Source organism: Cinclus cinclus, chromosome 1 (genome assembly GCF_963662255.1).
Source record: "Cinclus cinclus chromosome 1, bCinCin1.1, whole genome shotgun sequence".
NCBI lineage: Eukaryota > Metazoa > Chordata > Aves > Passeriformes > Cinclidae > Cinclus > Cinclus cinclus.
In genome coordinates, this window is record NC_085046.1 from 68,930,512 (window position 1) to 68,955,452 (window position 24,941).

The 24,941-nt window shown below is 35.3% G+C and overlaps 1 protein-coding gene across 1 annotated transcript in view; it reads right to left on the reverse strand.

The window, feature by feature from the left end:
- Positions 1–24,941, reverse strand: part of EXOC2 (exocyst complex component 2) — a 123,543-nt gene that overhangs the window by 31,448 nt on the left and 67,154 nt on the right. The window contains exons 14-23 of the mRNA XM_062499341.1: positions 22,989–23,057; positions 22,571–22,728; positions 19,401–19,522; positions 15,781–15,842; positions 13,437–13,517; positions 12,469–12,528; positions 11,548–11,609; positions 10,582–10,648; positions 8,541–8,657; positions 4,521–4,662 (exon numbers count right to left, since the gene is read on the reverse strand). Coding sequence (XP_062355325.1) covers positions 4,521–4,662; positions 8,541–8,657; positions 10,582–10,648; positions 11,548–11,609; positions 12,469–12,528; positions 13,437–13,517; positions 15,781–15,842; positions 19,401–19,522; positions 22,571–22,728; positions 22,989–23,057 — 940 coding nt within the window. The remainder of the gene's footprint in view (positions 1–4,520; positions 4,663–8,540; positions 8,658–10,581; positions 10,649–11,547; positions 11,610–12,468; positions 12,529–13,436; positions 13,518–15,780; positions 15,843–19,400; positions 19,523–22,570; positions 22,729–22,988; positions 23,058–24,941) is intronic.

Here is a 24,941-nt window from a genome sequence, read left to right on the forward strand (position 1 = left end):
CAAGATTTAGCTAGTCAAATTAACCATGAATGTTCAAACTGACAGGATTCAAAGAAAGCATTTAAAATATAAAGACAAAAATGCTTAAGTGAATTATTTATATGACATAGCAAACTGGACAGAAACCTACCTGCACCTTTTTTCCCCACCCAGATTATGCTTCCTTCACTCCTCAAATTCTGTAACAGCTCAGGATAGATTTTTGTATTTGTATCAGTTCCACTTAATATAAAAAACAGCTGTATTTCCAAATCAGCTGTCATTTTATGAAGCAAATCAAGTGTACTCATGTGGGAAAAAAAAATATTATTTAAAGATGGAATCATAAATTATTGTATTTGTGTAGCTTTTCTTTGTGCATCATTTTTACAGATAGGGAAATAAGAATAAAATAAACAAAGCCAAACCAAAACAAAAACAACAAAAAACCCCCACCAAAAACAAACAAACAAACAAAAACAACAAAAAAAAAAACCCAAAAAAACCACCCCAAAACAGACTGGAAAAGAAAATTCTCTTACTGCATTGGTCTACATGGCTCAACAACAATATTGGCAATAAATACATGAAATTCCTGTATAGGAAATTTATGTGGGTTTGATTAATTTTGCTGATTATGTAGACCTTGACATTTGAAGCTTTGATTCTCAAAAAGAAACAACATTGATAACACTGTCAAGGCTAAAGCATTTTGGTGATTGCTGTGCTACTCAGTGCTGTTGCCTGAACATAGCATTGCCTGTAGTGATTCTCCAAGTATACAGTAATTCATACATAAGTTCTGTAAGCTGTGCAAAGAAAGTAATCAGTAATATTAAAAAGCTGTTATCCTTACAGGATAAAAGTGTGAGATCGAGGGAATTTTTTAAATTACACAGCAGCCTCTGGTATGCTTGCTTGTCTAGTGAGTATCAGATTTCTGTCATTTTACTTGCACTTCAAACCTGCCTCTTGTTTGAATAATCCTGTGCAATCCATTTATATTTCTAAATAAAAATTAATTCTATCTCATTTCATTTCTAAATCCTAATTTATGTTTTTAACTTGCTCATCCAGTCCTGATTTCCCACCTTGTTCCATCTCCACTCCTTACTTGATACCAGTCTTCATCACAAGCTTTTTGTTCCAGTCTCTCCCTCTTGCAGTTACATTATTTCCTATCTCAGCATTAGCATTCTCCCCCTGAATAATTCCCTCTACCCAAAAGCATTACTTCCAATAGTCCAGATCAGGTGTCCTCTGTAGAGAACTGCTCAGAAACAGCTGTAGCCTTGAAGCTCTGGAATGGACAGGAAATTCACCACTAGAAAATTCTTAATCTTGTTCCTAACCAAATTTTAAGTATTTTCACATGCACATTCTCAAAAACATCCTTTTGCAAAAGATGTGCCATGGCATTGACATGCCCCCAGTGCTGGTCAGATTTTCAATGGCCAGATGGCTTGGAAGCTTCTGACTGAATCAGGGAAGCTATTTTCTTTTTCCTTCTCTTTTACATACGGGCAAAATGAGGTTGTGACCCCTTCTTTCCCTTTGGAAAAAGAACTGTTCTTGTCAAAATTCGCCTTTTCACTATCATCATTAGTACTATTTGAAAGCTGATGTAGAAATAGCACAAAAAGAAAAAAAAAAAACCCTTCATGCTAAACTCTAATGTCCTGGCAACCATCCAGTAAGAATACAACACTACACATCACTGATAGCACCACTCAAGAACACAATTTCGGCCTAAATAGTTTGCTTTGGCATTCATTTTTCTTATTTTTTTCAAAATTAAGACTTTGAAAATCAAAATCCAAACCAGAAAAATGAAACAAATCAAATTTTTACATTTTGCAGCCATAAATAAAATCAGGTAATAATTTCCAATATATGATTTCTTTTTCTTAACAAATCAGTATGTCACTTTTTACCAAATCCTCGAGTGAACAATGTGTTTGACTCAAGTTAGACCCACTCCTAGTCATATGTATGCTATTTCAGTTTAATAAAGTAGGTATTTCTCAATGTTGTTGGAGATTAAGTGTAACATAAAGCTTTGTTTGTTTTGGGTTCTCCTACGAGGAAAATCAAAAAGATAGCATGCCTACTGCAGTATTAACTGCTTTGTTTAGATTATGTATATTTTCTCAAGTAAAATCTTACTGTACAATTTAAAGTTGTTTGTAAGTACCATTTTATTGAAAAAAATCAATGATATAGCTCTTGGGTCACCTTTATTCTTTTTTTTTTATTAAATCCTAGGAAAAAATGCCATTTGCATTTGCCCCACAAAGAGGCTTTCTTTCATCCAGTCCTTTTCAGTAACAAAGTTCCTCTACCTTCATGAAGAGGTTACCTAGTAATCACTTTTATCTTCAGAGAACCAAATATTTCCAGGGTCAAAGAACCATTGCTATAATCAAACAAATAGAAGGTCCTCAAAGCTACTCTTTGTCCAGGTTTTGGCTGGGCTAGAGCCAATCTTCTTCCTAGGAGCTTGTATATTACTGTATTTACTATGAGAATGTTGATAACACATCCACGAGCCAGGTGCTGCTGAGCAATGCTTACACTAAGTCAAGAACTTCAGTTTCTCATGCTTCCCTGCCAATGAGTGGGTGGGAGATCCATGACAAACTGGGAAGGGACACAACTGGGCAGCCCATACCATATGGTGTCATGCTCAGTATATAAACTCGGGGGAAAGCTGGCTGGGGCTGGGCTGGGCACCAGTCACTTAGTGGTGAGTGACTGTTTTTCATTTGCATCACTTGTTTTTCTTTCTTCTTCCTTGTGATTTGTTGATCTCTTGGTGATTTTCCTTTTCATTAAAATTTATTATTATTATTTTATTTCAATTATTAAACCGTCCTTATCTCAACACATGTATTTTTTTATTTTTACCCTTCTGATTTTTTCCCTCATTCCACCAGGGCAGGAGAGGAGTGACAGAGCAGCTGTGTGATGCTTAGTTGCTGGCTGGTGGTAAATCATGATACTTCTATACCAGTAGTCAACAGAGTACATTTGACAGAGGTTAATTAATTGGAAAGGTAATTAATCATAAAGGTGGAAAAGCACAGAAGAAGTTTCTATATGTTCCTTTTTAACATGCCTTGCTTCAGGATTAACCAAAAAAACCCTAACAACTTTTCTGCTATTTTGAATTGGCAAACACTATGATATGTAATCCTGAAGAGGTGTCTCTAATAGTCACTGTCTTCACTTTAATTTTTGCCACAAAGTTATAGAGAAAGTATATTAAACCAACAATAAATTGGATAACAGGAAGGCTAAGGCCCACCTGTATTAGAAATGCAATATTCCCTTCAAACAAAGAAAAGACTATAGCATAACCCCAATGGCAATGTGAGCCTAGTAAGTAGATGCCAATACACTAGATCAAGAAATGATCATATAAAAAGCTGACACAATGTCTTTGTCTTGGTTAGCTGGTGGGAACCCAGATGTGCCAAGTGAAAACATACTTCAAATATGATGACAAGTTATGTATTATTCAGATAAGTTTCCGAATGTGCAAGATTAATATCTAAGTTATTTCTGCAGTATGTTGTATCACAGTGTATATTCTGTGCAAAAAAGTAGTAACAAGAGATGGAAGAGACACTTCTGTCTAAAGCAATAAACTCCAGGATCCTTTTGCTTTTAAGCAAACAAGCACCTGCAGCTCTGGATTCACAGATTACCAGTGTGCCTCTTGTAATAGCCTCCATATCCAATTTTTAAGGACCACAGAATTTTTACTAAGTCTGCCACATACAACTCCATGAAAAAAAATCAAAACAAGAATGTAAAAATTGATTAGAAAAAGATCACCTTCAAAATGCCATGTACTATGTCACTGCAACTAATTTCTACTTGGTATTAACCAGGCATTCATGCAATAAGGGATTTAAATGTATCAATTTTACGTTGCAAAAATTATGTGTTCAAAGGACCTAAGTGTGCACAGGATTCACTACTGAAAAAAAAAAAAAAAGGCAGACTCATTTATATATAATGCCCCCGCAAAACAGAGGATATTAAACACAGCTAAATAATGACTAACATCTCAGTCATTTTAAACACCTTATACTTGCCCTTCAATGGTTTAACATTCTTTGCTGAACTACTGTTACAATATGAATTTTCTCATAATTTTACCTTTTGAGAACTGTAATTACATCTATTATGAAAGTAGCCAGACTCTATTGGAAAATATCCCAAACTACCTCAATGAATTTCATAAGAAAGTAGAAAAGATGGCTTTTATAATTCTATTATATACAAGCAATGGAGCACAATAATCACAAAAAACAAGTATTAAAGAGATTATCAATAATGAAAGCAGCTTTAATCATTTGGGGGTATTTGAAAAATGATTTAAGAATTAAGTAAAGTCTGTGAGAAAGAACTCATAATGAGAACATGTCAAAAGTTAAAAACACAGACTAGAAAAAAGTTTTTAATTGTACAGTATGTTTTAGCTCCTATCAATCACTGTTAAAATCATTGAAGTTTAATAAGCAGATATTTACCTGTTGGAATGAGACAATCTTTCCAATCAAAATATCCTGCATAAATGCCAGGTTCTAATGACCCAACTATTGGATCTGCCTTGAATTCAATGTACATTTCAAACAGTCTTTGATCCAGCTCTTTCAAGGATTCCATACTAACCTAAAAATTAAACAAAAAAGGAAAGAGAAATAACATAGTAAATAATCATTAACTAAAGGAATTTAATCACATAACCAAAAGAATTCCCGATGTCTTCTTTAATTTCAGTAAAAAGCAGTGATTACTGACACATTTCAATTCATAATTATGTATATAAAAACTTAAGAATTTCCATATTATCTGTCCATCCTACCCAGTATAATTTCTTTTTTCCTGGTTGTATTCAGCAATAGATATTTTTGATGAAAAATACAAGAAATGCCTAACCAGGCAGACCATTCAGTAACTGTCTACTTGCATGATTTTTTTTCCCGGCATGTCAGGAGGCCTTTATCTTGCAAAGTAAACAACTGAATTTTGTGAATGCTTTAAAATATACCCATAAAATTTTCCATCCTTAAACATGAAGATTTTTGTATAATACTTTACATTTATCAATTTTAATTTAAAAATTTCTCACTATATTAAAAAATACATTATTTATTTAAAAGATCCTGTCTTCTGAAACGTAACCTATGGACTTTCTCTCTCTAATTCAACAAATCTCTGTACAATAGAAACAGAAGCTGCAGCTCATTAACATATGCAGAACCCTTCCCTTTAACAGCTCTCCATGCATTATTTTGTAATTCACACAATTTAGCCACACTGAAAGCAAAAGGGATACGGACAGTTTCTTCACTGTATCTGAACAACTTTAAATTTTACACAAGGCTTTTTATTAAACATAGGTATCCCCTGTAATTATAGCTTCTACAGTGATTCTATAACATAATGCATATCATAAAATCTTGAAGTAGAACACCAGTATCTAAACATAGTAATGGATGCTAAATACAAATAAAATGAAATAAAAATTAAGATCAAAATCTCAAGTTACTGCTGCTGAAATATATTTACCTATTTATAAACAAGACCTTAAGCAACACAAAAATAGAGCTTTTAAACTAGTGTTCATTTTCCTCAACAATTAGGGGAAAAGGCACACACACACATGCATCCACACACCCACACATATATATATGAATAATTTTCACAAGTAAAGGAGTTTAAAAATGAGGTCTGCTTTAAAAGCAGATCTCTAGATCAGACTGGGAATTCAGAAAAAGAAAATCCTTCCTCTCTAAGGATTTAATACAACAAACTGTAGAATAAGGGTTGAAGCTTATTCACTAGAGGGATGTCTCTAAATTGTGCTCTACTCTGGTATGCCTACATTGTTAAATGAAGAGAAAAAGGAACTGCAATATTTGAGTCAGGAACAGAAGCAGAGAAGCTTTCAGGAAGGAGATCACAAAAGTGTAGTAGAAAACAGTTGTTACTGAGGTCAAAGCTGATGCTAGGAAGTTGGGATGGTGAAGTTGGTGCTTAGAGACAAGACACACCAGAACTTTCCTGCTTTTCTAAGTGATGAACCTTCTTTGATTTGTCACAAGAGGATCTCTATCCCAAATGAAAGCTTTCTATACAGCATAAGAAGATCAACGCTATTTTCTTCTTCTTTTCCTTCTACCCGACTGCTTATTTTGAAAAAGAAGAACACATTAAAAAAACTACAGAAATCTCACTCTTTTTTTCCTCTTACACAGGTTTCAAGCCATTTTTTTGCTTCAATTTCTTATGATTAGGGAGAATTACTACCCTTAGACCATTCCTCTTTAGCTTTGAACTAGTGGGAAAAGTAACTTTGAGTGCAAAGTCCCTGCAAATATGCACCCATTCAAAGAATCTGTCCAACAACTGTTTCAATGTTCCTCAGTGCAGTATTATAGAATTAAGTAATTCCACCTTCTGCTTTTGCCATCATTCACTACAAGAGATCATCTGCACATTCATTACAGGTTTTTTTTTTGGCTTCATACAAGTTCTTTGCAGCCTGTTTCAAGTTCAATACACAATTAAGATAGTGGTAACCTTGTTCTTCAGCTAGTGGAAAGGTTGCAAGAAAGAATGAACTATTAATCTGAAAGTAATTTTGAGCCCAGGACTGGGGGAAGGAATGAGAGCAGAATTCCTTAATATCCACTGTGTATACCCATTTTCCTGATCCTCAAGTGGACTAAATGCTGACAAAAATATAAAATTCTCACATTGCTGTCTTTCTGCTATGAACATCTCTGTGACTACAGTTTTCAATTCTTGCATCAAAACCATTTTGAGCCTCTACCCTTTGATGTTTTCTAATTATTAGCACTGTGAAAACAATTTTATTCAGAAGCTTAATCAATAAGCTGGATGAATTTTGTAGGATAGATCTTTTTTTCCTACTTCCTACATGACTAAACTGATGATAAGTTGAATTAAAGAATCTCCACAGAGAAGTACAAAAGTCATGAGTGTGTGCCAAGGTAGCATGTGCTAAAAGCACAGTGTAATGTTTGGCTGCTTTACATAATTTTGCACTTGGCACACTAAGACAAAAAATTGAAAAAATCATATAGAATGTAAGGAAATGTTCTTGGCTACCATTTAGAATTTCTGTACTTCAGAATATTAGATAATAACAATTTCCCTACCAACAAAGGCAATTTTAAAAAAAACGGCCCAGTGTAAGAACAGATCATTTTTTACTAAAACACACCACCAAATTCACTTTAAAATTAAATTTATATAGCTGACAGAATTTAAAAGTATACTTTAGTATACTAGCCAATTCTTTATTACAACTTTTTAATCTAATAAATAAATTAAAAACTTTCAGAAGTTTAGGTGATAGAACAAAAAACTGAAACAATCAACCCACCCCCCTCTAAAAATCTGTGAGCTTCCATCCTCATTTAAAATTAATAAAGGGCTCAAAAACTGCCCTCTTATGATGACTATCTAATTATCCAAATTCCCCCAGCATTACCCATTGATGTGTCCCAATCATGCAGTATTGCACCAGTCAGAGTTTTCAAAGGGTTAACACAGATTGGAAATCCATCTGCCACTTCAACATCTGAATTTGGTAATTTATAAATGTACCAAAATTTTAGTGGCAATACTTTGATGTGGTTGTGCAAGGCAGGATGTTTAACACATACTAACAGATGTCTTAGCTGCTTCTAACTGTACCAGGCTCAACTCTCAGCAGCAAAAAATGGCAATATTCAGAGTAATTTTCTATATTATACTAATCATACAAATCATAGCAATCCCTTTGAAATGCTATTCAAAACTACTTAAGTCTGTAGAAGTTCAGCAACATTCAGGTATAATGGGTCTAAGGATGTACTACACAGTTGAACAATCAGTTTGAGTGAAACAGTGTACTCTGTACTGGAAAAGATAACATTTTACTTCCAACCAACAAATATTTCTGTAAATAAACTAACTTTATGGTCCTAAGGATTAAGTCACAACATTTCTCATAAGAAGTGATTAATCTATACAAAAAGGCAGGAAAATGAGACAGCTACTGCCACCCACTTTGACATTTTCGTTCTTCGAAAAAGAAAAAAACAACAAAAAACCCCCCCAAAGCACAACAAAAAACCCGTGAACTAGTTTACGAACAAGAGCTATCAGTAATGCAGATTTCCAGATGAAATAATTTATCAAGTATATTCCTGAGATAACAATCTTTTACTTTCTGCATTGAGAGAACGCAGTGACATTAAACAGCTTTACTAAGAAATCTGATAAGCTCTGCCATTGAGTACAGAAGTCCTGAATAAGAGCTCACATTTTCTATACTGACTACTTAAGCCTTGTATGAACACACAGGACCATATTCCTGTTGTTGTGTCCAACTAATGCTTGTAGTCCCATCCATCTGTGGAGGGCTCACCCAGGAGTCATTTTGGATGTTTGGACACTTGCACCTACTTTTCACAGAAGGTAAACCAAATAAATATCTTCAAGCAATAATGTTTCATGCCAGTGCTCTCACTTACTTGAGTTATTTTATCAACACCTTGGAAGCCATGTTTCTCAAAATGTTCAGCTATATTTAGGAAAGTATGACGTTCCAGGTAACGGCAGTTACTGAGTGCAATTAAAAGTCTCTGCTCCTAAAAAGTAAGAGAAGGAAGAGCGTAACAGTTCAAAAAAGAAATATCAGCATAACCAACACTGCAACTGTATATAGAATGTTTTACTGACTCTCTGTGCATAATAAACATTATCATAAATAAAGTAGAGTTTGCAAATAGTTTTGTCAATAAACTACTGAGAACTGAATGAATATCAGGTGTGATGTTGAACAAAATGCTTCTTTTTATAGGATCCAGAGCATTCATTGGAATAGTAGTGACTAATACAGAACTGTGGTTAAGACTTCTTTACAAAAGTTAGGTTTGGACAGCTTTCCAGGAAGCTGTTTCTGGATTTTACTTTGTTTCAAGAAATACACTACAAATTATGACCATCATAAAATCAACTGAAGATCATCTTCGTTTTCCCATTAAGCTGGTTAAAACAAGGGAAGCAGGTCCTGAACAAATGCACTCACCAACTCTAAAATACTAGAAGGTTCTCAACTACTTTACATAAATTCAGCAGTTTGAAGAAATTTTAGGTGGTTATAACTTATGTCCATCCTTCAATGGTTTTTTTAACTACAAGGGAGTCAAATACATTCTGGAGCTGAGATACCACAATTGCCTTTCCTTGATCTTGATATAATAAGATACAGTTTCCAAACGAAGAACCAAACAAGACAGAACTACTATTTAAATAGATTGGATCTTCCCTCTTCCCTTCTCTTTCTTTTTAACTTCAAACTATTTTTCTACCTCAGGTGAAAGTTAAAAATAAACTAAGAAAATATTTTGAAAATAAAACTATTTGACAGTAAAGTCACCATAACAGAACCGATCTGATTAAAAATGGTGTTGGTTTTCAGACCCAGAACTCCTGACAGTTTTTTATTTCAGTAATACAATGACGAAGACTTAGAGTTGCTTCTACTTCAAGTTATAATCAGGGAGTATGCAGTCTGTTCAAAAAATGAGAATTAAAAAAAACACAGACACCAATCTTACTCCACTCACTCACTTTCTCTGTTCTCCTACAAGAAAGAGACAACAAAATGTCTTGTGATTTACATAAGAAAATTATACCGTGGAACCATGGAAGCCAGACATAGCCTAAAATTATTACTCTTTTTTTTAAAGTGTTTGCACCTATGACATATAGGAAGAAGGCCCAGTCACAAGACAACAATTAATATCAAATCTATGTGTTGCAAGAATAAAATTATATAAAGAACTAGTTATTATAGTCTACAATTCAGAAACTTGCCCGTATTTGGCAATTTGTGATTCTTTATTAGAGCAGAAATACTTATTGTGAATTAGGCAAAGCTGGGCTTCTGACAACTCTTAAAACCTGTACTAAGGAATATTAATTTCACAAGAGGTTCTCAGTAGGTGTCTTGCAGGTAAAACCTATGTTGTTTTATCAGCTGCTTAAATGGAAGAAAGTACATTTACCAAAGTGGCAGGAATATTAAAAATCTTTTTCCAACTTCCTAAAAACCCAAAAGAAAATAAGCCAAGAAAATAACTAATACTTATTCTCAGTAAATTTTCTGTGTGAAACTGTATTACTGGATATCTGTGTCTTTGTGAGTTTTAAAAAGTAACTAATGAAGAGACTGATTCTAATCTAAAACAAGGTCATAAATCACAAGTCAAATCCTCAGCTGACTTCACAGCAGTGCTATTTTCACTGATTTCTGTGATGCTGTTTTAGTTTCTGAGGACCCACTTTCAAAAATCACTTTCATGAGTTACCTTAACATGGTACACTAAGGTATCATGAAAACTAGTGCTTCCAACAAGAGAAATGCCTGCAGAATACAAAATTGTTGTCTACAAAAAAATAATATAAACCCCCCAATATTTACAATATTGCAACAATAAAAAGACGCACATTCTTGTATCTTTGAGCAGTATTTTCACATCAGCTTTTACATATAGAAGCAAAACTTACTGAAGAAAGACTTGATTCTTCATGAATGCTTCCAAATAAATCTGGAGATGAAACATCAACTGAAAGACTAGGAATATTGTTTAAAAAGTAAGTATATACAAAAGTATAGTGCTTTTGATACATGAAAAAAAATTGATACGTGGTGGATTCAAATCAAGAGGAATGAATTCAATCCTGTTTCAAACACCATTTACACCAGAAAACAAAGCAGCCCATGTTGTTCAGTTTTTCCAAGATGCCCACAAAGCCTGCAGGAGGAGCTTAGTGGTCTGATAGTACTGTTCTAGCTACAGACCTTTCCTTTCCTTCTTAATGCATTTTTCAATTTCTCTGTTTTGCCACAGATTCTGTTTTTACACCTATCCAGACAATGGTCATCTGAACAGAAGAAAAAGAAATTTTATTAAAATCAGAGTTAATTTTCCCTTCCTGATGCATATTGCTGTATTTGCCAAGCCTCTGGCTTTTCACAAATGTTTGTAACTCTTGGAAGCTCAGGTTACTCTGACTTGTTTTGGTCTCTAAAATAAGTGGCTCATAAACATATATTGAACAAACAACTTTCATGAATTTAGCAGAAATACAATCAGTAAAAAAATAGGAAGAAAAGAAAGGCAAGGGATGTTTCACCATGGCTGGATGTTATTTAGTGGCAAGTACAACTGATTCCATGTAAAATCATGTCAAAACCAACACATTTGCTTCACCAGCACACTACTTGTGTCACTGAATAAAACGGTGTAAGTAAAGTAATATTAATTATCTTGTATGATCTTTATTACACGATGCCACAGTGTTTTGACATAAAAAGTACCTGCTCTTATTTCAAAGCATCACTATTCAGAGGCAAAATATTCGCAAGAAACACGAAATACAGAAGGGATAAAACCACACACCCAGTGAAATTTAAGATTTGCACACAGAGTTGCAGAATACTACACGTAAATCTTATTTATTTTTACTTACTGTGATGTATCTATGTCACCATCAGGTTTGGTGCTCAGTTGCTCCAAACAATCTATAAAGCCCTAGGAAATAATACAGCAAGATCTAAATTTTCTGACAGAACTAAAGGAAAGCTCTCAAATTCACTTTTACTGTACTCAATAAAAGCAGAGCAATCATCATCACCTTGCTTTGTCTTAAACCTTACATAAATACAGTAATGTTTAGTAACAAATTTTAATACCTATTTTCTATTTTGCATGCATCATAGATTACTGGTAGGAAAACACAGTAATTTTAATCCTGATAAGTAATTTTCCTGATGCATTTCTAAAATTATGTAGTGATAATCTTATGATTAGCATGGTTAACAGTTTTCATGTGCTCAATCTGAACAGCGGATCCCAAGTAAAAATTGCAGAAGTCTCACTATAATACTTTTGTTGTTTTGGCTCATGATTTCTTATTCAAGGAGACTATTAAAATGGTTCAAAAACCTAAAGAATGCTATTACCTAATTTCAAATAAATTTTTAAAAATCAGATTTTGTTATGAAGAACACTTCTTTTCTGCTACAAAAATTAAAAGCCAGATCTTCAGCTGATGAAAACCAGCATTTTTCTCCTCACTGCAGTGTATAGATGTTAGATGGCATCAGCTCAGGAGGTATCAATTTTCAGTAAAATCTTGAACAAATCTTACATTCAGTAAAAAACTTGAATATGTCACTTACTCTCTGAGCATTTGCAATCACTGGATTGAGCTAATAAGTTCTATCTACTTTCAAAGTCAAACATTTCTCAGAATCCCAGTGTACCAGAGGAATAACACAGTCATCAACATAAGCCACATTTAGAGAGGTGAGTAAGGTACGACACATTTTTGATTATTTTTGATTGCCGCTTGCGTTGACAGTTTTGTACTTCAAAGTGCTCGAGTTACCTGCATGATCCCAATGCTTAGCTGGCACACATCCTCCTGTGTTTTCTGCTGCTGGAAAACCTGAGGATGCAAGCGTATTATTTTAGCAGAACAACTTCATGTTCTCAAGGAAGGCCTGAGTAACTTATCCCTAAAGAGATGACACAATTAAAGGAATGGCTGCTGGGACAATGTTTTTTTATGGATCAATTTCAATTTTTTTTCTCCATCCTAAAAATGGGAGAGACAATGCAAGTCTCAGTAAAAAGTTTGATAAGCATGAGGAGATAACATAGTAAAAGGAAGGAAGTCACAGTACATGTGGTATGTGTCATTGTTGGAATTAATGGAATTGCAGCAAATGCTCCCAGGATATTTCAAGGTTTCTGTGTCTTAAAAAGGAGGATTCCTCACGCAGGTGAATTCACTGCAGATTCTTTTGAATAATGTTCAATTAAGAAATGAGAAGATAAGCTAATCAGAAAGATTAATGTAAATGAGGAGAGAGAAACAATATCTATACACAGGGCCCCAGGGGAATTTGGAAAAGTGTTAAACTTCCTTAAAACACTGAAACCAGGAAGAAAATATGAATGTTTCAATCAATCAGGGCCTCAAGGTACTGAGTAGATGGGAAAAAACTCCCTGAATTTAAGTTCTTCAAGTAATTTGGATCCAACATCAAGTGAAGAGTAACTCCTAGAAATGGCCTCTCCCTTTTTTATTTTAGATATAATGTCTACTACTATCTGAAAATTACATGAATAGCACTTGTTTTTCCAGAAGAGCAGCTTTAAGGATTTAAATACAGGTTCCATCCACCCCAGAACAAATGAAGCACAAACAAAAGTCTAAAAGCTAGCACAAGTGAAAAGGTGTACATGGAAAAAAAATAAAGAGGAAAGTTATATCCTTGGATCATTCTCTGAAAGCTCTTCTCATTGGGTTTCAGAAGAACAACAAAAATGAAAACATAAATCAAAACTTACACTGGCTTCTCCAGGTTTGCAGTCCAACACAGCTTTAAGAGATTGCAAGGAATGAATAATGCACTGTTCAAACTGGGATGGCTGAAAGTCAAACGAGTTGTTAGCTGTAGATAAGCACATTAAATATACAATACGCAAATACATAACTTACAAGGTATATAGTAAGCTCTTTATGTCCAAATTATCCCAAACAAGGGGCAGGAGGAAAAAAAAGAAAAATCACACTTCATGTATTACCAGAGGCTCCTTTCATAGTGATGTGCTTTTGTATGTACATTATCTACAGAATTATTACCACAGATCAATGTACATTTTTTTATCTGAATGAGAGACTTTTACAACAAGCAGCCTCATATAAAAGGCTTATGAAAGATTTTTAGAGCTTTTCATGGTAGCATTACAGATGCCTGTAGACAATCACCCTCCTCCACTCCTTGATCCAAGGTGGATAGAATTTCACCTGGGATGTTCAATATTTCTGCATTGTATTCCAGCAAAAAGTTTCTAAGAAAATCAGACTGAAGCTTGTTTCAAATGGAACAAAAAAATGGTTTGAGGGGCTGTTGTTACCTTCAAGTTTCCAAACCTGAAATAAGGGTGTCTGGATAACATGTATCAATTTCATCCTGAAAGTGCAAACAAGTTCACAGCAGTCATTAGTCACTTTTTCCTTGTCTTTCTCTCTTCCCTGATAAGTCACACTTTATTTTTTTAATGCCTCTGACTGCTGGTATTTGGTCAGGAACCTGTTGCGCAGGGCAACATGAAGCAGTCACTGCTCCAGAAAAGAGGGACATCATCTTATTAGATGAGGAGTGAACAAAAAAGTATGTAACTCCTGTAAACTTGCTTTTCATTCAGTAGATAGTTTATGGCATGCCACCAACTTTAGGCTTAGGAATAACTTTTATTTCTGCAAATGGCGGAGGTGGATTTGGAAAGTGATGCTCACATGGCAAAATGAAAATAATGAAAAAAGCCACTACGACAATCTGTATTTGGTATTTTTGGATCCCTTAAAAGAAGAAGGCCAGAAGTAAATGGTTGCTCTTGGGTTTTTGCTTCCACACTATAAAACATCACATCTCAGGAGAGGAAAAGTGTTTAGATAAGTGATTTTTTGGCTATTATGAAGCTGAGAAAACCTGGTTCTGTATCTCACTGTTATCTTTTACCTGGAATATAAATGCTAAAGGGGTCTTCAACCTTTCCTACAAACTTAAAATACAGTTTCTACCTCGAGCCTAAAATGTCCCTAAAGAGACTGCCTGGCCCTTTTTTATATTGATTAACTTTTGCTCTAATATTACCCCAATGAACTCTACTTTAGTAGATAAATAATCTTGTTATATGACAAAACACAGTTGGCTTCCACCATTAAAATTTGGCATGTTTCAACCATGGCCTCAAAAGGTATCTTAGTGAAGTACTGTATACAAGGAATGATTTCTAAGCACAAAAATGACTTAAGCATTTTTTAAATAAAGATGTGTTAGGCAAGAGCACAAGCATAAAGAAACAACACTTCTGTGGAAGAACCTTCCCCTCACCTTCATTCAGCAGATGAGCATAGTGACAAACTGAAAAGTTAAGGGACTTGCCCAAAGCAGCAGCAACAGAAATCAAGACCAGAAGCTGTAAATCTAGTTATAGTACTACAACTGACAACAACACTCCTTCCTACGGTGTGCATATTGTGACTGCTTAATGTCCTCCTACTCAACTTCAAATACATATTTATAGAAGCCAGTAAGAACTAAAAAAGTCTGTGGAGCATTCCCTTAGATAACATACACAAAGCAACTCTCCCTCTCACAGGCCTTTTTTTGCTTTTGCAGATTGTATTTAAGTCACACCTACAACGTGCTTGCTGTGTTTTAGGCATTACTCATTACTGTTTATTTCCAGAAAGCATCTCACTAATTTATCTGAATTTGGTTTCAAGTCACTGGTTGTTTGCATGTAGGCAACATCCTAAATTAGCTTCTTTTCAGTTAAATTTCTCATTATAACTTATAAGTGACCTCTTTATTTAGCTACAGACCAATTCCATGGTAGTGTGCCTACTAAATTATGAAGCATTTTGATGTGAACTGAACTTGTGACCTCAAGTATGATTTTTTACTCCATTAAACCATCCAAAGAGGCAACCATTCAGACAATTAAAAAAAAATTACCTTCCCATATTTTCATATTTTAATAAAACCACAGACACCAGTATGCACACACAGATAAAGTGTCCAAAGTAATCTAAATTTTGGAGAATACAGAAATCACCTTCATTACACATGCAAAAGAAAGAAAAAATCCAGCAAAGAAAGTGCCTACAAGACACTATACCCACCAATGATGTCAAACCTTCATTGTCAACAACCCAGTCCTCCTTTTCAGCTAATCTCTTTATATCTGTAGGACAGAGTAATTGGGGAAACATGGGATGGGGGGGTGGGGAGAGAAGGTATAAATTTTAATTATTAAAAACTCCTTGAACTTGAAAACCACATACACAGGAACTGCAATGACTAGGTATACAAGCAAACAGCACTACAAGCTTCAAAGCCTTCAGCACTCTCAAATGACTAAGAATGGAACTCACACGGTGTGCTGCTGACACCACATAGAGAAGCACATCTATGATACATGGCAGGACTTGGACAAAGCACATAGTTTACTGGAAAGCTTAGAATTAAAGGAATATGGTGAAGGCTTTGGGTTTGTTTTTATTTTGAAAATTTTTAATCACAGTATAAAATACTTCAACTGAGAACCCAAGTCTCATATAGTCTATAATGCTCTAGCTCTTAATTAAAAATGAAAGAACAAATGCCTAGCATTTCAGCAAAGACAGAAAGGACAGCATGTAGTTCATATTCAGAGCTATAAAAGAGGCACATGGTGCCCACTCATGGTCAAGGATAAATGGTGCTAGATTTTCTTCAAAAGTACAGGAATGCAGATGCGAAAGGCACTGTCTTCCACTACCCAGAAGGTGTTAACTTATACAGGCTTACTACATAACTATTTATTGGGATGAGAATCCAAAACTTATGCACTATAAAAACACAGTTCATCTATTCATGGCACACACTGTGCATCACCACTGTGTTTTGGGCTTAACTGAAGTGTAAACAGAACAAAGATGAACTGTGTGCAGTTTGTGGAGCTTTGACATACAGTTTTCCCACACAGAAATTGCTCATCAGAAGTGCCTGCACATCATGAAACTCCCTTTTAAATGAACAAAAATTTCAGTGAATTACCATCTCTTCTAAAAATCCAAGAAAAGTGGATAACTAATGCTTACTGAAAGGTATCTTCAAAATCTTAGTGCTTTCTGTAGCTAAATTAAGAAGCTTAGTTATAGAGTCATACTCCGCAACTGTCACGGAAGTATAGGCTCAGTGAGGATAAAAGGCATTAAGGGATTGTGCAGAATAATTACTCTGTTCACTTTTCTACTTAATTCAGTTGATACTCTTCCAAGGGTTTAGACTGCACTGGTCAGCCTTTACATGTTTTTGTGGCTGCTGGCTTCTGTATTCTGTTCTTAGCTAACACAAATATAAACCCCACCAAATTTCTTTCTCGTATTTCACTGCTCATCAAATTCCAGTCAAATATATTCATGTAAACTCCCCGTCTGGTCCGGCATTCAGATAATTTCTCTTTCATGACCTTTATGACCAGTGACCACATACAGGAGGGGAAAGAACATAGACTGCCTCTCAGGGCCAGCATGTGTATATGGTGTGTATCTTAAGACAACAAAAAAACCCCTGTGCGTGGGCAGGTTTATCATATTTGAAAAGCTAAAGTGCTCTAATGAATATTTTAACTACATCTGAATATTTAATTACATCTGAATGTCTTTACCAACTTAAAACATGCAGCAAGAGATGAGACTGAAGTTTATATCAGCACTTCAGTAATATTTTGGAGATTTTAGAGAGGTTAAATTCAAGTCCAGGAGGAGCCTTTGTGACTTACATATTGCAGATATAGCTACTTCTGAGACAGATTTACATAGCTCCATGAGAATATCCATTACTTGTTAATAATAAGAGTTTTTTCACGGGTTCAATTTACCTGGCCATGTGCAGAAAAAAATCCTCACTATCTTAAATACATTCCAGAAGTACAATTTTCTTTAGTAGGCAAAGAAAAAAAAAAAGGGGGCCCACAGATAAGGAATGCAATGCAGCAGTATGGAATGAGAGTTATGATACAAGCAGGCATCTTTCCTCCTGTTTGATGCTATAGCCAACACACAGAACTCTTCACTGATAGGGGATGGAAGCAGTGGCCAAGGAAGGCTGCTGTTATGGCTACACAAAAGAGAGTTATGTTCTCCAACCAATAACACATAGCAGCTTCTCTAGGGATATGCTTTCTTTTGATTCAAGAAAGAAAACTATGAATTGCTTGTATTAAAAACTAAGGTGCAGACTACCACTAGAGTTTTTCCTACACAGAACGTGTAGCAAACAATCGGAACATATGGAGCAGAAACTCTGCACCTGAACAAAGAACTGGGCTATTGCCATGATGCAAAAAGTAGGTAAAACCAGTAACAAAACAGATTTTTACATCATTGTTCATGTATTGGAGCTCTCTGGATTGTGCTGGAGAAGCTAGGTAGGTAGCTGAGAGATTGGATAAGATGAGGACTGTCAAGAAAATGGTTGAGAGCTAAATACTTCCTTCCTTTGAAATAGCAGGACATCTGAGGAAACAGACACAGATCCTAGACAGAGGAATAAGTCAGACCAATAAGACCATCCTCATGTCACAATTAACAGAAACATTCTCTTAAGCCATCAAGAAAAAACAACTGAACTCAATTGCGCTAAGGGAGGAAAAGAAAAAAGACTTTCTCATACTTTATGTGAAATTTGAAATAGTGACAATACTTTACAGATTTTTAAGGAGACAAGACAAATTATGAACTTATTCAGACAGCTTGCTTGATATTAATGAAGAAAAATAATGTTAACTGTGAAATGGGATTTAATAAAACAAGAGTCAAGAATGCAGTCCAAATCAATACTGTTAAAAATAAACCATAGATGACTAATGATTTGTTGTCACCAAATGTTTAAAAACTTGCTTGATATAGCCACCTATGCTTGGCATACTTAAGCCTAGAGTAAAACTCTTAGCCTACATAAAATCGTATGTTAAAAATTAAAAGTGATTAAATTGCAATATTAAAAAGCCCTATTTTTTTTAATGTCAGGGGTAAGTAGTCTTCTGCGAAAAAAAACCCATGGCCCTGCTAAGAGAATTAGTAGATCAATCTGCCTTGATTTTAGGAGACATTTATTTCTAGGAGATCTACTTCACTGAAATTTAGGTTTCCGAGTTGAATACAAGACAGCAAGAAGAATGGCCTCTGATGGCATTAGATGCAGAGAATATGTTACTGGTCTTCACAATCCAGACATTTATGGCAAAAGTTGTGTACACAGCAGGAAACCCTGGGGATTACAATGTTAGTAAAAGCCCTGGAAACCACACAGCTAAAATACTTTATAAAGCCCTGTGGATTGCTTTTTTTGGGCTTTTTTTTTTTTGTCCTTGGGGATGAGACATTGCTTATTTAATTCTTCATGTTATAGAAAACCTCAAGAAAGAAAATAAATTACATTTCCAACATGGAAAAGCTGCATCGTGAAATAAATCACTTGTGTTGTAGAACTGTTTCAACCCAAAAGAAACAAGTCTGACCTACTCTATTTATTGAACTGAGGGAAGAAAATACTTACTTCTGAGAAACAATAAAGAACTTATTTCTGGCAGAAAAATGAGGTATTTGAGTAACTCTTGTGAGGGACTACGTAACCAGGTGAGTCCACTGCCACTACCTCATCTGTAATAAACACGGTTATCTTTCAGAACATGGTTTGGCCTAATTAGAGGCACAAAGAATGACAGTGAGCGAGGGGACCTGCAGCCATCTATTACCTTCAGCTGTGTGTTGTAAGGTCACAATAATGCAACGCACACGAAGGTCCAGAACAAGATCCTGGATGATCTGAAGCATGTCATTGGGTATCTCGAGGGCAGTAAGAGACTCAGAACTTAGCCTGGAAAACAAATTAAGTTAGACAGAAGTATAAACCTGAAGGTTTTTTCACACTGATACAACTACACTGAGTTTTTCAGACATTTTCTGCATATATAAATGCAACAGCTCCATTCTCAGTGTATCTTTGAAAATCAATTATCCCATTCTGAGAAGATTAATTATTTATTTAAATGAGAAGATTGTAAATGCAGATTTATTTTTCTCTAAGATTACAATGTCATCACAGCAACATGCCACCTTTTTCTACCGTCTTCTTGCACTTTCCTGCTTGATCTCCTGTCCTATGATCCAACAATAGTCCTTTTGGAGTAGAAACAACCTTTTTTTTTTTTTTTTAGGTGAATGCCTAATACAAGATCCACAACTGGGTTTCTGAGATTTTTTTTACTTGCATGAAAACAGTAACAGAAATTAAGCTGCCAGAAATGGTGATGTGGTGGTGCACCAGTTTACTAAGAATATACATATTCAAGGAGCCAAAATACAGCTAATACACCATGTGCAGAGTAAATTAATTCACTGTTTTGCTTCCAACTCTGACCAGGCACAAATCAGTGATACTACAGGTGAGGATGGAGACATTAACTTCCGTTTTTTTCCCCTTTAGAAATAGTAACACAGCAGCTGCTTGCAATAATTAGCATTTCAGCTTTCAACTAAAATGCTGCAGTCATGCTCAGACTTAGTCAGGGGCACAGAGTTCACTGCTTTTATCCAACTCCTGGGTATGTAAGCAAGGACAATTCAAAAGCAGTCACTGCCATCTGCCCTACTGCTAATACTGAGGAAAATACAGATAATAGAAAGTGCCAAGGTGGAGGAATAGGATGCCAGAAAGCAAACAAGTGCAACATTTCCAATCATCCACCTGTAGGCTCTAGTTCCATACCCCTGGTATTGGGCACAAACCAACAAACCCCCACCATTAAGCAGGATGCTCTCCACCAGCAGAACCACTGAATTAGTAGATTAGATAACTCTGTACTATCACAGCCAGCCAGGCAACAGAATGTAAAGACCCATCTGAGAGAAATTTAAGTTACTTTAGCCTGCACAGAAGCCCTGTACTTTAGAGTTGATTCCATTGAGCAAACAGCTGTCACATCCCTAAGATCTTCCTTTATCCTCTTACAATACACCTTAACAAATACATACATTTTTTACCTTTATTGTAAGAAAAAAGTCTTGTCAGCAATGGCTCACTTGATTGCATAGTTTAATTTATTCTCTAAAACCTATTAATACTGGGCAATGACAGGATAGGGTACAAGAAAGACAGTGCTACCACCTGTGTGATACACACAAATATGTATGTGTGACATCAGCTGTGTGAGACTCACAAATGAGCAGAAAAATTAAGATCACACAGATGTACAGTCAACTCCTTGTTATTTAATACTGTGAGTTTTATCTTGGCTCTTAAATACAAGCAGAAAACAGTCAATCATTCGTGAGATGACAGAAAAGAGTAAAATTCTATCATGTGCTTCACAATGACTTTTAGTTACGCACTGTGAAAATAAGGCTTAAGCTATTACATAACTTTGTAACAAATAAAGGTCTCAGGCGGGCAATATGTAGACTCCTCTTGGAAACAGCCTACTTTCATCATTAGTGAGTCACAAGAATTTTGTCAGATTGTCAAAGTGTGGGGGCTTGAAAATTAATGCACTTGCAGCACTTGCATGAACTTCTGACCTGGCCATCACTGATCAGTACGCCATGATTACATGTTCCATTCCTCTTCTCCAGATGCCCCCTTTCTTCTCTACTTTTGATCACTTTGCAGTAAGGTCTAGCCCACTTTGCTCAAGTGCCATCGTTAAGAAAACAAGGTGGGGAAAGGAGTAGGAGGGAGAAAGGATTTCCCCAGCTCTCAGTTCAGTTGTGCATTACAAGGGTAGTGCCCGGAAAGCAAAGGGAGATTCTCTGAAAGAGAGTCTTCATATAGTCTGTAGCCCCAGCCTGGATCTTAGCTCAGATGGCAGGAGCACAGCTCAACTTTAGAGAACCGTTGCTTACATTTCCAAGCCGGTGTTACAAATGTGCAAGTGCTGAAGTCTACAATTTTGTAATTTGAGTGAAGCTCATGGCTTGCTTCTTATAAAAGGCCAACACTGGTGCCCCTTTATATCTTTTAATCAAGTCAGCTCCTTCTTAAATGGAAAGCATTCCATAAAATTCAGCCAGAATAACAAACTTCATGTGGAAACATTTTTCTACGTGGTTAGAGTACAGAAAATTTAAGCCACAACAGAGCGAAAGTGTTAAACAGACTTGACAGGTATGTTAAACAGGTATGTATCACCCCATTAGCACCAAGAGTATCTATACATGATTATACCCCTTTCTTTTCTTCATCTGTGCTTTTCCTGTTACCTGCTTTGAAAACTCGAGATAAAAAGTATAGTATCATGCCCAGGTATTTCTCAAAAGAGTAGTAACTTTTCAAAAGATAATGACAATTCTTGTAGGCCCTATAGAAATATGCAAGCAATTTCTGTGTATTAGTGAGTCATTTTGAATTAATGAAAGGTACATTATCAATGTTTAAAAAAATCTAAGCAGAATGACATTATAAGCAGGACTATCACCTTCCATTAAACAACTGTATTGGTTAATTATGCTCTAAGAATAATTACAATGCAAACCATGATATTTTCACCCATTTTGGCAAAGACGGAAAGATGTAGCAAATGCAGCAGATAATTGCTTTCCACCCTAAAGAATCAAACTGTGTTTCATTCACTGAGTCTCTATGCTCTATGCTGTGCCAGGCAAGTATTTAATTCAAACTTTTTGATAAGATGCTGTGGGAAAACATGAATATATTATTATGTAATGAGACTATACCATGAGACACCTTTAATTACACTTACATACGGAATCCTAAATCTCACATAAGCAATTTTTTTTGCAACTCTATTTTTGAAAATATTAATGTTCTAAAAATGCAGGGTATTTAATGCAATGAACAAAACATTTTGTCCTAAAGCACACATATTCCATGAATAGAATGATTTTATGGGTCCAGAGATGCATTTACCTTACAGTCTGGATAACATGTGTTAGCCATTGGCCAGAAAGTTCAGATTTCATCTCCCAGCCACCATACTGTCTTAATTCTCCTTCTCTGAGGCTGAATGGAAGCAAGGCTCCACGTATAAGTTTTACCAGAGAATGCATCACTTCCTGAATCATTTTCTGCATCAGAAGGGGAAGAAAAATCAAGAAAAAATCTGTACCAAGATGCTTAAGCAGCCATGTACTTGCTACATACAACAGGTAGAAAAGTTAGATTTACAGGTGGCTCCATATGGTAGACAGGAGAGGAGAAGGAGGTATGAGGGTACACAAATTATTTAAGAAATCTTATTTTTCAAGGTGACACAAAAATATCTTGCCATGAAGGACAAATAAAAGAAATTAAGGTTCTCCCCATCACATCTCCCCCAACTACTTACCTTGAAATCATTTTGTCTTTGCCTAGCATTTTTCTTCGATCTTTCCATTTGACCAGATTTTTCAGCAGTCTTGTGAAAATGAGAAAATTGAAAAGGGTAAGTATCTTATAACCACTGTTAAAAAAATTCTGAAAAAGGAGGTTTCAAAGTGAAGAAGTGAAAACCAATGAGTTTATGATGTAATTAGAAAAATTAACTCAGGGCATTTCACTAAGCAAAGACTACATATATCTCAATAAACTCAAGTTATTGTAGGTAAGTAGTCCAATATTTAATTCTGAGGAGAAATGTGTGCTTAAGACCAAGTCAGAGACAAGCATAAGAGTAGCTCAAGCAGTACAAACTGCCTGAGGTTAAAGTTTTCTCACTGCAGTCTTAGTGAGATCTAAAACATATGTAGTCTATTTGTGCATCAAGTTTACATGAAGAAACTGTATTTTTTAGCATGGAAGCTGACCAGAGAAAGACATCAATGTGAAGTGGGAAACCATTTTTGGAATGAAGGCAATTTAGAAATGCATGATGTGAGGGGGAGGGTTGCAGGGTTTTTGTTTGGTTTAGGAACAGTATTTTGTTACAGTGCTCTTTAAATAATTCAACTAATTATAAAAGAGACTGAAAAATAAGCAGCATCTTTATTGACACTTATCTGAGAACAGAGGAACGTGAGTACACTGCATGAGACAGTTACAGTTGAAGAAAAACGTGATTTGACTAATAGTCTTCCTGTTTGTAGTTCTACCCTTCTGTGGAGAGTGCTAAGATCTCAGTAGAGTAAATTACATTGAAAAAGTTATTTCAAATCCCAGGTGAAGTGCAGATAACGAATTATATACGTAAAATACCTCCTATTTTATGTTTGTACAGCAACATCTACTGGACAGAAAGTGCAATAACATGACAGAGGAGTCCTCAAAGATAATCAGTTTACTTTCAAAGAATTAATTTGAAATGCTGTGTTTTTCAAAATCGTTTCTCAGTTAAAGCATTTAAGATTTTTCAGATAAAATAAATAATTTGAAGTGAGTAAAAATTAAGAGAAAAACATCAAACTCCGTAACAGTTTTGGGAAACACATAGCTATAAAAACTCTTGTATGCTAAAGCTCTGAATTACACCATTTCAGACAAGGAGAACAATCTTCAAATTATTGCTGCATTTCACTTCCACTTCTCTCTTCTAAAGCATTAAAAAGAAAATAAAGTTGCATTCCTTGAAACTTCAGATAGCAGCTTTAAATTCACACTGGTTTACAGCTGGATTAAACAGAGCAATTCATAGATTTTTGATATCTTCTTTTTTTTCAGTGGTTTTGCTGAAGACCCATCTTAAACCTTTCCTGTGCAGAGAGACCAAAACTATCTTGTGGTAAGATCAACGGTTACTACTTACATTTGTGACTTCACCTAGAGTGATTCAAAGAACTCAACTTCTCAAACTGTTGAAATACCACATACATCTTAACTGACAATATTTTAAGGCATACAGTTTACCTTTCAGAACTAAAAAGAACCCCCTCCTCACCAAAACCCTACAAACTGAACAAAATAAAATACATCTTGAAATGCATATTTCAGATTTTCTTTCTACAGTTTTAAAATGTCTTGAAGACTTAAATAAGCTAACTGAAATAATCCTGTATGCCATTTTATAGGATGTTTCTTAAAACACTGTAGCAATCGCCTTGCTTCCTGAATGATGATAAACAGCAAGCAATGCAATGGTAAAAGTATTCACTTTGTGGACAATTAAAATCTGTACTGTTTCTGACAGCAAAACAAACTTTCAGTCTTGAACGCACTGTGATGACAGATACTCTTAGGTGCTCTAGGAGTCTTCCATCTTATGTCACCCCCTCCTCCCACTCATCCTTAATTGACTGTGGCATGCAGAACACACAGGAGGAATGAATTCCTTTCTGTCTCCCCAAGAACTTGGGGGTCTTCTGTAATG